The 14,384-nt window shown below is 47.7% G+C and overlaps 1 protein-coding gene across 1 annotated transcript in view; it reads right to left on the bottom strand.

The window, feature by feature from the left end:
• Window positions 1-2,666: 2,666 nt before the first annotated feature.
• Window positions 2,667-14,384, bottom strand: part of Pptc7 (protein phosphatase targeting COQ7) — a 37,753-nt gene continuing 26,035 nt past the window's right edge. The window contains exons 3-6 of the mRNA XM_051161557.1: window positions 10,954-11,152; window positions 7,778-7,901; window positions 6,143-6,272; window positions 2,667-4,914 (exon numbers count right to left, since the gene is read on the bottom strand). Of these exons, the coding sequence (XP_051017514.1) occupies window positions 4,856-4,914; window positions 6,143-6,272; window positions 7,778-7,901; window positions 10,954-11,152 (512 nt within the window). The 3' untranslated portion in view covers window positions 2,667-4,855. The remainder of the gene's footprint in view (window positions 4,915-6,142; window positions 6,273-7,777; window positions 7,902-10,953; window positions 11,153-14,384) is intronic.

Here is a 14,384-nt window from a genome sequence, read left to right on the forward strand (position 1 = left end):
TCAGGGTTTAGACACCACAGTTTATTCTACAGCTTTGACATGTCCTCTGCCAGTCCCCAAGGCATTTCCTCAGCACTGTACCTGACTGCAGACAGTGGCCATGCAGGCCTCCTTATGCAATGACCTGGCAGGTTTTGTTTATTGTTTTTTCAGACTAGAAAAAAGGTGATGAATTAAAAAAAAAAAAAAAAAAAAAAAAAAAAAAAAAAAAAAAAACCATACAGTTAATCTTTCACTTTGTGGTCATTTTACATATTATATAATTGTGTTTCCCAACCTTCGGTTGCTCTGGTTCCTGCATGCTATGTAGTAGGGTGCAGAGAGCATGCAGTGAAGACAAGTATGTGTGAGTCATCAGCACACGCAGCAGCCCCTGAGCTCGGCCTGCAGTGGAATGAGGTAAGCAGGAGACAAAAGCCTGTCCATTGCTCCTCTCAGATCTAGCTGCTTACCTGCACAAACAGATTAAAATCCCTGGCACAAAAGCAAGGTTATGTAATGTCTTAAGGTGTGCGACTCTCTCCCCCAAACCTGTTTACAGTCAAGTACAAGCCAATAAAGGGGCCTTTGGCAACATCTTATTGCTAAGTCTTTGGAAAAACCATCAAGCCATAAGAAAATGCCCATCAGCAGGCTACTGTACTGCAGACTCTGAGAAACTACAAGTGCTTCCTAAGTGGGTTAGCAGGCTTCAGAAGCTGAGCAGGGTTCTAGCTGAAACCGTCAGGGCTGCCCACAGTACCTAATAAAAACCCAACTTCACCCTGGGATAGTTCTTAGTGACTGAAAATGGGCTCAACAAGCTGCCTGTGGAAGCTGGCAATGCCACCGCCTCAGCACTGTCCTCTTGCTGCAGACACAGCATCTAGGAATCTCATGTTTACACTGCTAACTGGATTACGGACATTTCTAACCAACATAGGTGGCTGCAGAGCGCCTCTCTAGGTCTCCCTGCTGAGGACGAGGCCTGCTTCATGAACCTGCACGGCTTTCAAAGCACCTTGGTTAGCAGTAGCCTGGGTGCAGCCCTACTCTATACAAGACACTGGCACTGTTATGCGAGAAGCACTCAGGGCTTGGAAATTCCAGCAGAGCACAAGGTGGGCTAATGTGCCTGTGTGAACACGTGTGTGTTGTTGGGATGGAATCTAAAGCCTTGCACATACTAGGGCACAGTGCTCTGCCACCAAGCCCCAGCCCTCACAGCAGCCTTTTTGGTAGCTTTAGTCAGTACTGTCCTGAAGGCACAATGCTCCAGATGGGGGGGGGGGGAGAACCTCTATTTTACACTCAATTGTCAGTCCATTCTGGTAAATTTTTGAGGAAGGTAAGTAGCTATTGATAAACAGCCATGCCAGTTCAAATGGTAAAGCACAGAGGACACAGCTCTGCAGGGCTAGCCCCGTTAGGTAGACCTAAGAGCCTTGGGGTTGAAGACATGATAGAGACAGCAATGCCGAACACTGAGGTCTTAGTTCTTGACCATTCAAACCAGAGGAGTGGTGATTAGTATAAATACTATATTTATTAAATATCTTTACAGTTTATTTAAATGTATTTACAGAACTATTCCTGCATAAGTTACACTTCAGACATCAATTCAGGCCATTGCCTCTTGTAGGACAAACAATGATAGTCTCAACAGAAAACGCAGCTCTTAGTATACACAGACTCAGATTTGCTTCTTCATTTAGTTGTCTTTGCCGCAAACTACCTGCTAACAGTTACATTTTGACATGGACACTGCTTTTTGAGAAGTTCAACTTTGTGATAAATTTAGTTTTTTGAAAGGAATGGAATCCAAATGTCTTGTTTTGTATGCAGATTTTTTTTTGGAATAGCAGAATTTTTTAAAATGCAAAAATGTGACAGTCTCCAGAGAAACTGAATGCTGCAACTTTCCCAAAAGAGAGCTGGTGTTCAGTGACAAGGAGCCATGGACCTATCCAAAAGTACAAACACTCACAGCCCTAGCCAACCCTGCCAGCCACCTCCAGAGCACTCGGGACAGCAGCCCTGTGGTGTCCATCTGCTGGCTGCTCTACCCAGAACAAGGGCAGCAGCAGAAGAGGGTACTCTCCTGCCTCAGAAAGCTCATACCCAGTCTCTACTCCAGACACAGCCCAAACCAGACACACACACACACACCTGGAATGGATTCTTTGTGAGTTAGTAGCCTATCGACCAAGTCAAGCACGTACTGTAACTCAGGACAAAGAACTTGTTTTCACTCTCATTTCGTTCAGCTTTTAAGAGCCCAGGGACTCTAGCTACTTCCTCTCCATTTGGTAATCTTACATTTGTTGTGCGCAGGCAGCTTAAGTTCATAGGAAGAAATAAGGTTCTGATATGTTTAGAGTGCACATTTTTAAAACAGAACAAAATAAAAATTTCAAGCATGTGATAAAAATAGTGATTTTTTATATAATACAGTATTGCTTTATAAATATAGATGGAAAAGCTATAAACTTTACTGGTCTTTGGTGCATCCAGAGGGATAAATAATTTGCCATTTGTAAATTAAAACCCAAATTTTCTCTTTTGTTATAAAAGTTCACTCCGTGAGACAAATGAGTGCTTCCATTGCTTGATTTAAAATACAACACACACGCACACCTGGTTCCAAATTGGACCTAGCAAGGGGTGTGTGACAAGAGCCCCTGGCCGTGGGGAGTGCGAGGCAGCACTCATTCTGTCTAATCGTTGACAGTGACAAAATTAAGCATGTAACAAAAAGGACAGGGGAGAAGCAAAGGGAATATGTGATGTCACTAGTCCATGCGCCAGGCCCAAAGTAATTTTCACTCTGAATCTCGACGCCTGCCCTGTCCATTTCTATCACTGCTCAGAAAAGTGAGTTGTCTAAAAGTAAGTTGTATAAAACACACCAATCTACTTTTACAGATTGCTTGATGGGCTAAATGAGAGCAGAAAAAGCCAGTGACTCAACCAGCTGTGCTCTAAGCAGGAATTAAATGTCGGCATTGGAAAATTAATGCAAAATATATCCAGATTGTAAGGCTACAATACCTCTGACCAAAAACTAATCACAAACCACACAGAAGAGTGGGAGTAGTCAGTCCTAGAGTCTCACACCCCGTCTGGATGCAACCTTACTGCTTTAAACACAGACACTGCAAAGAGTTTGTGCAAAATAAATACCCACCTCGTGCCCCTCAGGCTCCGGGATCAACAGAGCACGACATCTCCTTATTCCAGTCTCTCCATACCCGGCCCTGCAGCTCCTCACCACAGAACTCAGTGTTGTCAGGTTAGGGTAGTTAAGGCATTTTGACATGTAATTACAGGTGATTCAAAATAGGAATCTAACATTATGCCAATTTAGGAATAGTAGATAAATTACTGAACAGCTTACAAATGAGTAACTCATTCTTATAAATGAAATGCCTGTTACAAGCATGATGCACTGAGATAGAGCAATGACATGTACATGGTACATGGTAAACAATTTAAATAAAACAAGAGACAACTACTCAAATATACAAACTCACAGATAAAATCTTTTTAAAAACAAGTTGAGGTAACCTCAAACACAAGTTCAATGCAGTAACCAGGGAGCCAGTGTCTCCTGCAGAGGAAGGGCTGTGTGGCTGCTCATGTGATTTTCACACCAACATCACCTGACTTACACAGAAAACACAGCTTTAACTTAAGGGTTTCTAAGTATACATGTTTTCTACCACCAAGTTAATGAAGGAAAAGAACGGACCCAAAAAATATGTATCTTTACAGCAGTCAGTTGTACATAAACCTTAAAAATAAGTTTGCGCTGGCAGGTAATGGGGAGGTCTGAGGAGGACGTTGCCTACTGCAAATGGCTATTAGAACTGTAAACATTAAGCTAGACTCAGAGCCCCACCCTCAGCTGGGGTCACTGCAGATGTCAGGTCATCACTAGCTTTCCTGTGGGCTCTGGGAGCTGCAGCCACTGCGCTGTCACCTTGAGGACACAACGCAGGTGGGGCATGCTCTAAGGGTGGGAGGCTCCTGAGGGAAAGAGTAAGGCTGTCCACAGCCAACCCCATTTCAGGCTGCAGCTACATACTCTGGCCCAGAAGGCCCATGGCATCCTCATGGGCAGAGCGGACGGCTTCAGCCATGGCATTTGATTCCCAGGCTTTGAGGAGTTTTGAGCTCTTGTGTAGTATTTCCATTAATAGATTTTGGTAAGGAGTATCCTCCCCTGTCCCTCCTGTGACCTGGATAAACCAGTAAATTGCCACAGCCTCAATCACAGGAACACAAGTAAGCATCTTTAAAAAGCACAAGATATTTGCATCCACACAACAAAAATTCTCTTCAAATTTGTAACCAAAACATAAGCTGCTGGGGTTGAGATGTCATAATCCAGCGCAGGATTGGAGCAGGACTGTGGGCTCCTGGGAAACGGGCTTATACAGAAAACACAAAGCCACACTGCGCTGTGGGACACGGGACTTCTCCTGGGACGATGCATGTGCTCTCTGGTAGATGGGTCACTATTTACTACTTGTTCAATGTTAACATCTCTTACACACTGAAATTTTGAATTCACTTTACCAACATTACTTATTTTCAAAACTTCAACTGCTTTCGAAAAGTAAAAGGCTTTGAACACCTCCAGAAGAAGAGAGCCGTCACCTCACTTCTCTTGGAGGTCACCAGCAGGTCCGGGCTAGTGGATGACAGTAGTGGTTCTCAACAAGGATCTCAACGGGTCTCAAACATGGGCCAGAGCATCCGTCATTGGCCACTGAGATCAGTGGCAAAGAAATGTGGTCCTGCCAGCAGGATCAGCACACATGGCAGGGGAGAGGGGGGGCAGGGCAAAGGCAGGAGTCGCCAGCGTGACCAATCAGTCTGTGTACTCAGCCACTATTGAGAGGAGGACAGTGATGTCGTCTGGTTTTCCACCTAAAGCACAAATGAAACTCATTAGTATGCTTGAAGGAAACGTCAAGCCCAAAAACATGGCCCAGGAAAGTACAGTAGGGACAAGCTCAGATCTGAGTGGGTCTGACTGGCCAGTGCACCAGAGTTAAAGCTGCAAGCTCCAAGTTTGGGGAGATCAGGAGTTCAAGGTCATTCTCAGCTACACAGAGTTCAGGCCCAGCCTATGTTACATATAGCGTCCCCAAAAGCTAAAATAAAGACAAACAAGGTCTAGTTAAACAGCACCAAGCCAGGCACGGTGGTGTGCACCTACAGTCTCAGTACTTGGTGGGCTGAGGCAGGAGGATCATCACGTAATTGAGGCCAGCTTGAGTTATCTAAAACCTTGTTTCGGGGCTAGAAAGATGGCTCAGGGGTTAAAAGCACTGACTGCTCTTCTAGAGGTCCTGAGTTCAATTTCCAGCAACTATTTGGTGGCTCATGATCATCTATAATGTAACGTGATACCCTCTTCTTGTGTGCAGGTGTACAGGCAGAGTACTGTACACATAATAAAAAAATAAATCTTTTAAAAATAAATAAATAAATAAATAAATAAAATAAGACTTTGTTTCAAAGAAACAAAAACAAATAAATAATTGAACTGAAGCTTAAAGCAACCCCAAACCCATCCTGCTGCTTACCCCACAAATGGCTGCAGAGGGCACACAGCAACATGTCAGTGCAGTGAGACAGCTGGCAGGACAGCTCCAGCCCAGTACTGCCCTAATTTGGACAAACGTGTCCAGTGTTTGGAAACTAGGAACAGCCTGTACTCTAATCTGCCAAGCAGCTATGGCACGTGCTTTTCTCTACTTTAACATTTCCTGAGCTTAGATGTGCTCCGCATGCCATAATGTTACAGTAGCAAAGAGTCCTGATACCAGTGTCATCCAGCTAGGACGGGCCGAAGTGGATAGAAAGACACCATAGTCAAGGGCAATGTCATCCAGTGTCCCTCTGCAGACTGTCATCCACTCGAGGGGCAGGGTGTTAAGCTGCTGGGAATGGGGTCCAGGGTCAGCAGGCAATGGTGGAGCAAAGCGCTTCAGGTTCCACCTGGATCTCAGCCAGGCAAGGTCAGTTCTGAAGGGCAACTCTGAGGAGAATCGAGCGACACACACTGGCTGCCACCTTCCCGACCTTGCTGAGAGAGGAAGGACACCCACATATTCTCACTGGAGCTCAGAATCCTCCAGAGACTGCTTACCTCTCACATTTAATCCATTATCACATGCAAACTGTGCAAAAGGTGACATATAATTTGGGTCATAGGCCAGCTCGTGCGCTTGCTCAGCAATGCTTCTTGCAGTCCGCTGTATACTCTCATAATTTGAATTCTAAAATGAAAGGATGGAGTTATTTTTAACACGATGCCTCATGTGAGTTCTGCGTACGAGAACACTTCGTGCAGACAGCACCGTAAGGCAGCCTAACACTTAAGTTTTATTCTAGTGGAGACAGGGCACCAGGGAGCAAGGCCACTAGAGCCCTGCCTGAGAAAGCTTTTTGTTGAAATGGCTCCAGATCTTCAATTTGGATTATTTTTCTTAAGATTTCCATTTGGAAATTGTAAAGTATTCTTGCTAGAATTGGACAGTCTGAAAAGGTGGGTCCTGGCCACGTTTTCATGGTGCCTCAGAAGTCCCCATGTTTGGAACACACCTAGCCATCTATATTTGCTTTGCAAGTAAGAGGCACCTGCTGGCTATGCTGAGAGTGTCCTTCAGGCTTGGCCGTGCGTTCTTTGCTGTCCTCACTGCCTCCACTTCCGCATCTATAAACTGGGCACAGGAGGACAAGGCCTCCATCAGCCCTGACTTCAAAGGTTCTAAGTCTTTCAGTCTAATGTCAGCCAGCAGAGGGCCAGGGCAGCTGGAGACATGGCTCCAGAGGTGAGCAGTGGCTGCTCTCGCAGAGGACCCAGGTTTGGCTCCTCGCATCCACATAACTGTTCCATCAGTTCCAGGGGAACCTCTTCTTTCCTCCACAGGCACCAGGCATACGTTCATACACATAAGATTAAAAAAATGAATTTATACAGAAATTAAATTAAAAGCCAACAGGGGCCTTCCCTAGCCAACCTCAGGCAGCAGCCGCCTGTATTTCTGTCCCTTTTCACTTGCTACCAGCCTACACTTTGTATTCATCTCTTTACCAGCCACTCTCCTCTAGACTGTAAGCCCCGGAGGGCAGGGCCTGTGTGCTTACCACTCCATGTGAGCACCTCAGGCCAGGCATGGTGTGAGGACTCCCTTCCCATGGTTTTGGGCAAAACCTTTCCGACTTCCCATTTTACAGACGCAGAACGACTGTAGCTTAGACAGTAGAAGAAATGCCCATGCCAGGATGGTGAGGACTGGACTAGAAGGGCAGTTTCTGCCAGGCAATACTTTCACAGGGCTAAGGGAATCTGGGAAGCCCAACTTCTGGCCCTGCCACCTTCCGTGGGAGAAGCCAAATGCTCCTTCCTTCCCTGCAGCTCTGGCCACATCCAGACCCTTGCTGCCTGGACTGCTTCTGGTCTAACTCTTTCTGACCTTCCAGCCTCCCCAGTTGTGGGTGTGTGATTAACATTAAAAGGGGAGAAGAATAAGCAAGTGCATAAAACACCAGGAAAAACACAAGAACACCCTTGACTCCTGCCGAAGCAGCCTATGGAGGAGGGGCTTATGCATGTTTGCATTTGGAATCGCCTGGAATATTACACCCATTATTTCTCCAAAGTCCAAAATTAGTCCTTTCCAAGCCAACAAAGGGACAATGCAATGGGCTCAATAAAGTGTGGCTGCACAGAGAGCACAGCGCCCGGGGCCACCTGCTAAGCCGGCTCCGAGTTCATTACCTTCAGTTTTTTCAGCTCCTGAAGGATCATATAGTCAGGCATGTTGTCAAAAAGCCCATCTGTTGCCGTCAGGATAATGTCTCCTAACTGGACGTCGAAAGATGTGCTATCAGCAGCGTCAGGGCTGTGGTAAGGACAAAGGGGACAGCAAGGTGACGGAAGTGATGTAGATTGGTGGTACAATGTAGTGAGGCTTTTAAAATGGCATCAACCAGAGCAGAGGTGAGCTAGTACAATGGCTCAGCAGTCAAGGGCGACTGCCACCAAACCTGTTGACTTTAGTTCTCCATCCAAAGAGCCCCCACGTAGAATCGAGAGAACTGGAACCTCCACACCCTGCCAAGGCATGAATCCTACCTTTCAACACAAAGTCACATTAAAATGCCAATCTGGAAAAATGAATTAGCTCAAGGTATCATCTGTATGCTTCAAGGGCTTAGCAAAAGCCAAGTAAAGCTTAGTCCAGGCAGTGACACTAGTCACGTGACATGGCTTACTAGGCAGGCTCTCTCCTAGGCCAGGTCTAACTTCGGCTTTTGTGAAATAATGTTCTCCTGTCTGGTCTGCAGCCTCAACTCCTAGCCTCCCATGCACCCCTTCTGGCTCTGGGGAGGCTGGGCACCCAGAGAGGCTTTAGCACAGACAAGGACTGTGTATCTCCTGTCCTGTTCAAGTGTGCATGTTGTGTAGAACTTCAGGAAGTATGTTAAATAACTCACTGCAAAAACAGAACAACCCTCCTAACTGGGAGACACTCTTCTACTCTGTAATGAGGAAGGAGACACACAGAGACATCTGAGCTCAGAGCATCAATCCACAGAGAACCAGCCCCAGAGCCTCCAGAGAATGTGTGGCTGCAGCAGGGGCAGAGAGAGACTGCTTATCTTTTGGTTTTTTTCAGCACAATTCTTTCTGTTTTGGAGAGAAGATCTCAACATGCAGCCTAGGTGGGACTTGCACTCATAGTCCTCCTGCCTCAGCCTCCTGGATGCTGGGATAACAGGTGTGTGCCACCAGGCCCAATCTGGGTACAACTTTTCAAGAAAGAGATGGCAGATGTTTCTGCTGACAAAGCCTGAAGGAAACCGATCTAACACTGGGGAGAGGCAGCAGGAGGTCACAACCCGATGAGGCACCCTCACTGCCTCCTAGCCTGAAAGGGAGGGCAGGCAGAGCAGACAGCTACTAATCTGCCTGAACCCATGGTTAGAAATAACAGTAAAAAGTCCTCAGACACTGACCAAGAGAGGAGCCAGAACACCCCAGGCTTAACAGAAACCCCACACTTGTGTAAGTGGTGAAATAGAAAACACAGAGTAAGCTTTGTACACGCCCGAGCGCTACACAGTGTCCTGAGCAAACCCTGGCTCAGCCTCACATGGCTGAGGGAAGGAGGCAGCACACATCTATATAGAAGAGTGACAACTAGGGACATGCACCAGGAAGAGAAAACCACCACCATACTGGTGGAAGCTGCATTAGTTCCTTCTGCAAAAATCAAGACAAACATGCAAGACTCTAGCCTGCCATCTTTGCAAGCGCATCAGGTTCCAGAAGTGCAGAATAATGACCAGGTTGGCACAGGGGCTGTTTTATGCTGAGGTTTTCTTTCCCCACGAGTGGCCTTTGCCATTCTGCCTGTGAAAGCCTCACTACCATTGGACAGCCTGTGCTCTGCTAACACTCCCACCCACGAGCTTGGTGTTCCGCCAGCTGCAGCTCTGCCCATTCTGACTGAACACACTGTGCCGCTGGAAACTCTCAACTGACTGAAACATGAGCCACAGTCACATGCTGGCGAGCTGGGCTCCACAGGCGGCCACCTCCACCTCACATCAGGCCAGCAGACTGTGCCACTAGCCTGCCCACCCAAATCTTGCTTGGGCATCTGGTACTCAGTACCCAAAGGAGGCAGCAGTCAGTGAGTAAAAGGAAGCACCATGATCCGGAAGCTGTCAGCTGAGCTTGGTATCCACTGAGGCCTTCACTCTAAATGGCTACGGCTACTGATTCCTCAGCTCACTCAATAGCACAGGAAAGCTGGCTCAGTGAGACAGCGTAGGGATGGCACCTGCTGCCAAACCTGACACCTGAGATGGATACCAGGCACCCCCATGCTAGAAGGAAAGAAGTAACCTGCACACCTGTGCCATGACACACGCAGACCTCCAAACACACAAACAGATGTTTTTAAAACACAGCAATGTCTGCTCAGGTGCTCTCTCACTAAAAGCGACTACCGACCCAAGAACTCACGGAAACCTCCCTCTCTCAGCAGCAACGATCTCGTTTCTTTTAAGACCAGGTCTTGCTATATATAGCCCAGGCTAACCTCAAACTGGTAATCCTCCTGCCTTAGGCTACCAAGTGCCAGGATTACAGGTGCAAGCCCCATGCCTACCTAGCAAGCAGATTATTTAAATGGACAATACCAAATACCTAATGATATAATATCCTCATTCCAAAATCAAAGATAGCAGAAATACCTGTTTTATGTTAGTTTGGCCTTAAGATCTGATTCACTAGGAGATAATATGTAGAAAAGAAGAAAAGAGACAAAAAGAATATCTGCTGGGCGTCTCTTAGCGCCCACTCAGGGGTTGCCGGTGAGCATGAGCAAAGTGTGGTCCAAACCTTTGCCTTAGTCTAGTCTAAGAGAAAAGCAACTAAAAATTAATTTTAAAGTGTTCCAGTTGTTTTAAAAGGTTCCTGGAAGTTTAAAAATAAACTAAAAGACATTAGCAACCAGCGAGAAAAAGAGGACATCCTAGTGACCCCATTAGGAATGGAAGCAGGCCTGGCCCATTCTCCTCTGTTGGGTGCATGTGTGAAGAGGGTCTCTGACGCCTGTCTGTCAGGGCCACCTGGGAAATATGTGCAAAACCTGCACAGGCAGAGGCCCCTGAGCAACTCAGCTCCTGGTGCAGTCAACACCCCTGCACTCACAGTGTGCTGCTGCATTGAAAATGCAAACAGAAAGCTGGGGTGGCCTTTGCGTACACTTTCAGGTGACTGTTTATGGAGCCACTTGGCTCGGTTGTGATTCCCACTTTGATTTAAACCCCTCACAAAGGCCCCCCTGGCCGGCCCTGTGGGCAGGCGGCTTCTCACAAGGAAGGGAGAAGAGGGAAGTGTAGGTAACTACTTCCTGCTCTGGGGAAGGGCGGCAAGGTTACCTGTCACTCAGGACGACCCCCTCAGCTTCAGGGGGAGCGATGGAGAGCTGGAATGGAGTGTTGAAGTAATGCTGCTGCTCGTCAGATCTGTGCACGACTTCACCGCCCCGGACCACCAGGAAGCCTGAGTCACCCAGGTTTGCCGTGTGCAGGCGGTGGCTACTTCTGTCCAGCACCACGATGCAGGCTGTGCTGCTACCTACGAACGACATGGGCATCCACTCACTGTCTCCCCTGAGCTGCTGCCCGCCATCACTCCGCTCCAGGGAGCAGGAGCGGCCTTGTTTGCCCTACCCCCCCAACCCCCAAGAATGGGGACAACAACCTGAGCACGGCTGCTGTGTGGAGGACAAGAGGTGTGGGAGCAGAGCAAGCAAGCCAGCGAGGTGCACACTCTTCCTCCTGTAGACATGGACTGTCAGACCCCCAAGCAGATCACTGCGTTTTGATAGAGTACAGGCACAATACAGTACGATACAGAACAAGTGTACTGCACCTGACACTTTCCTGCAGTCGTGGCAGCAAGACTCCACTCAACTCCCCTAATGTTTAAGACAGGGACATGACCAGCCTCCTAAACCAGACGGCCCTCTGCTGAAGCCACAAAGCACTTTCTGGAGTGATGACTCACTGTGAGGTCACACCAGGCTCACAAGTGGCTTGCAGATCAACCTGTCTACTTTTCAGAGACTGGTGAACAGAAGGACAAGGCCACCTTCCCAGCAGCCACCAAGCCCTCCTTGCAAACACTGCTGCACAAGTCCCACAGTCCCTGCCTGGCTGACTGCAGCAAAAACCTCACCTGTCTCCATCAGAAGAATACACAGCTCACCAAGAAACAAACGGAACATGCCTGTGTGTGTGGAACACTGGCAGCCGGTTCTCTGAGATTACCCAGGAGAACCATAAATAAGATAACACAGGGCTGGCCAGAGTGCAGGGAACCCACTCCTGGGAGACACTGGGCAAATTAATCTTTCTAAGAAGTCATATAAGAAAATTGTGAGAGATGCAAGTCAGACTGCCCAGGAGCTGAAGAACCAGGACTGAGCTCCACGTCCCCACCTGTGCCACTAGGGCAGGCAGCAGCTCAGTGACAGAGGCTTGGCTAGCCCGACCACAGTCCTGTGCGCAGCCTCTGACATCACACAGTTAAGCACGAACTGCCACTTGGAAGCTCTGTGGCGCAGCTCTGTGCTCAGCTCCCTCGTTCACAGAAATAGGACTAAGAGTGAACCCCTCACCAAGACCCATGAGGAGAAAACCAGTTAAGTTTTGACAAATGCTTAAAGTGGAGTTATCCAATGACAGCCACTAGGAGAATGTGTTGAAGAATATACTTGGAAAGGGAAGATAAGTGAAATAAGTAGATTAAACCCTAGTCTTGGGGAACTGGAGAGAAGGCTCAGTGGTTAAAATTACTGGCTGCTCATCCAAAGGATCCAGGTTCGATTCCCAGCACGCACGTGGCGGCTCACAACCATCTGTAACTCCAGTTCCAGGGGACCCATCTAACGCCCTCTTCTGGCCTCTGTGGATATACATATACTCAGGCACACACATATTCACAAAAGATAAATAAATTAAATTAAAACAAACAAACAAACAAACAGTATTGGCTTAAGATGCAGCTCAGTTACTTGAGCGCTGAGCATGCACCAAATCCTGTGGTCAGTCACCAATGTCACGTAAACCAGATGTGGTGGCCCAAAACTATGACCCTAACACTCAGGAGGTAAATGCAGAAGGCTGAGAAATTTAAGGTCATCGTCGGCCACACTGAGTCTGAAGCCAGCTTAGGCTGTATGAAATGCTGTGTGGTTTTTTTTTTTTTTTTTTTTTTTTTTTAAAGCTAAAGCAAGCCAGCTGGCTGTGGAGACACTCAGTTAGTTAATCCCAGGGCACTGTTTTCAGGCCACTCAGCCTCTCTCAGCCCGAGTCTCTTCCTAGCCAGCTGTGGTAAGGAGTTCCTATGTGCTTGCCTCAGCAGGTGTGTGAGCGGAGCACACTCAAAGCCATGTGCCCCCTATCCTGTGCACAGACACAAGAGGGGAAACAGGAGCAGAGAGACTGACAGTCGTCGTTCTCTGGGCGGGATTCTGGACATGAAAATGCCTAATTTAATGTATAAAATTAATATAAGCATCTTTCATCATTAATATCCAGCAATTCAGCTTTGCTGCTATCTGAAGCAGACTGACTCAAAGTGACTTTGACATGCCTTTGGTGCCTACAAAAGGGAAAATGTGGGTGCTACAACCAGCCAGGGATACTGTCAGAACCTGTTCCATGGCTTGTGCAGAGTCAGCTTTCCTTCCTAAAGCCTCGAACTATTCCTCATTACAAAACAGCCACACAAATGTCTCTGGAAGCTGGTGCAATTAAATCTTGAGAGTGAGAAACGACACAGCCTTGGAGCTGCTCCTTGGGAAACACCTCTGATGACTCACTGTGACAACCTCAGGCCACCATATCTCGCCCCTGTGGAATCAAAATGGTCCTTGTGACTGAAGGGGCTTTCACAGACAAAGCAGGAATGAAGAATGAAGGCAGGTGCAGCCCGGGTGCTTACGCTCCTCCCCTCTGCAGTGACCCCAGCACTTGTGGGAGAGGGGGTGCTGAAGATGAGGGCCAGATGCTCAGGGGGCTGGCCCACATCAGCCCGGGCAAATCCCCCAGGTGAAAGTGGAATTATTGTTAGCACTCAGCCAACTAACCTTATTAGGTCTGACCTTTCTTTTGTGGTCCTGGGGACTGAGGGGAACTAGATCCGTGCTCCTCCACCACGGTGTTAGAGCCCAGCTAGAAAGCCTGAAAATCACTATGTAGACCAGGCTGGTCTCAAACTCAGAGAGAGACCTTTTAGGCAGCAAAACAGCAGAGCACTCTAAACTGTAACTGGCTGCCCTGTGCCCTATGCCCACTGGGGTTGGGGAAGTGGTGCCCACAGAACATGCTGGAAACCGTCTAGCCTGTTTTGCACTCACAGGCTAAGGGACTCACCCACAGACACACAGCTCTGATCGAGGTACTAGAACAGAACCTAAAATGTCCCACTGACCCAAGGCCAAGAGGGGCAGGGGGCCAGCCCAGTAAAGGCCCTGCCAGCCTGTACCCAGCTTCAGGACCCGAGTGCTGCAGAGAGAGAACCTACTCCAGGAGGTTAACCTCTGACCTCCACAAACATGCTATGGCATATGTGACCCCCACACACAAAATAAACAAACAAAATGTAATAATAAGAGGAGGCCAGGGGACTGCTGAGACTTCAGGTGAAGTGTTTGCTGTCAAAGCTGACCACCTGAGTCTGATCCATGAGAAAGGAAAAGACAGACTCCCTTGAGTCATCCATGCATGCGCACACATACACTAATAATAATAAAAGAAAAACTTTACAAGAAAAGCAGCACTATGCTGAAGCTGGGAGAGCT

This window comes from Acomys russatus, chromosome 19 (assembly GCF_903995435.1).
Source record: "Acomys russatus chromosome 19, mAcoRus1.1, whole genome shotgun sequence".
NCBI lineage: Eukaryota > Metazoa > Chordata > Mammalia > Rodentia > Muridae > Acomys > Acomys russatus.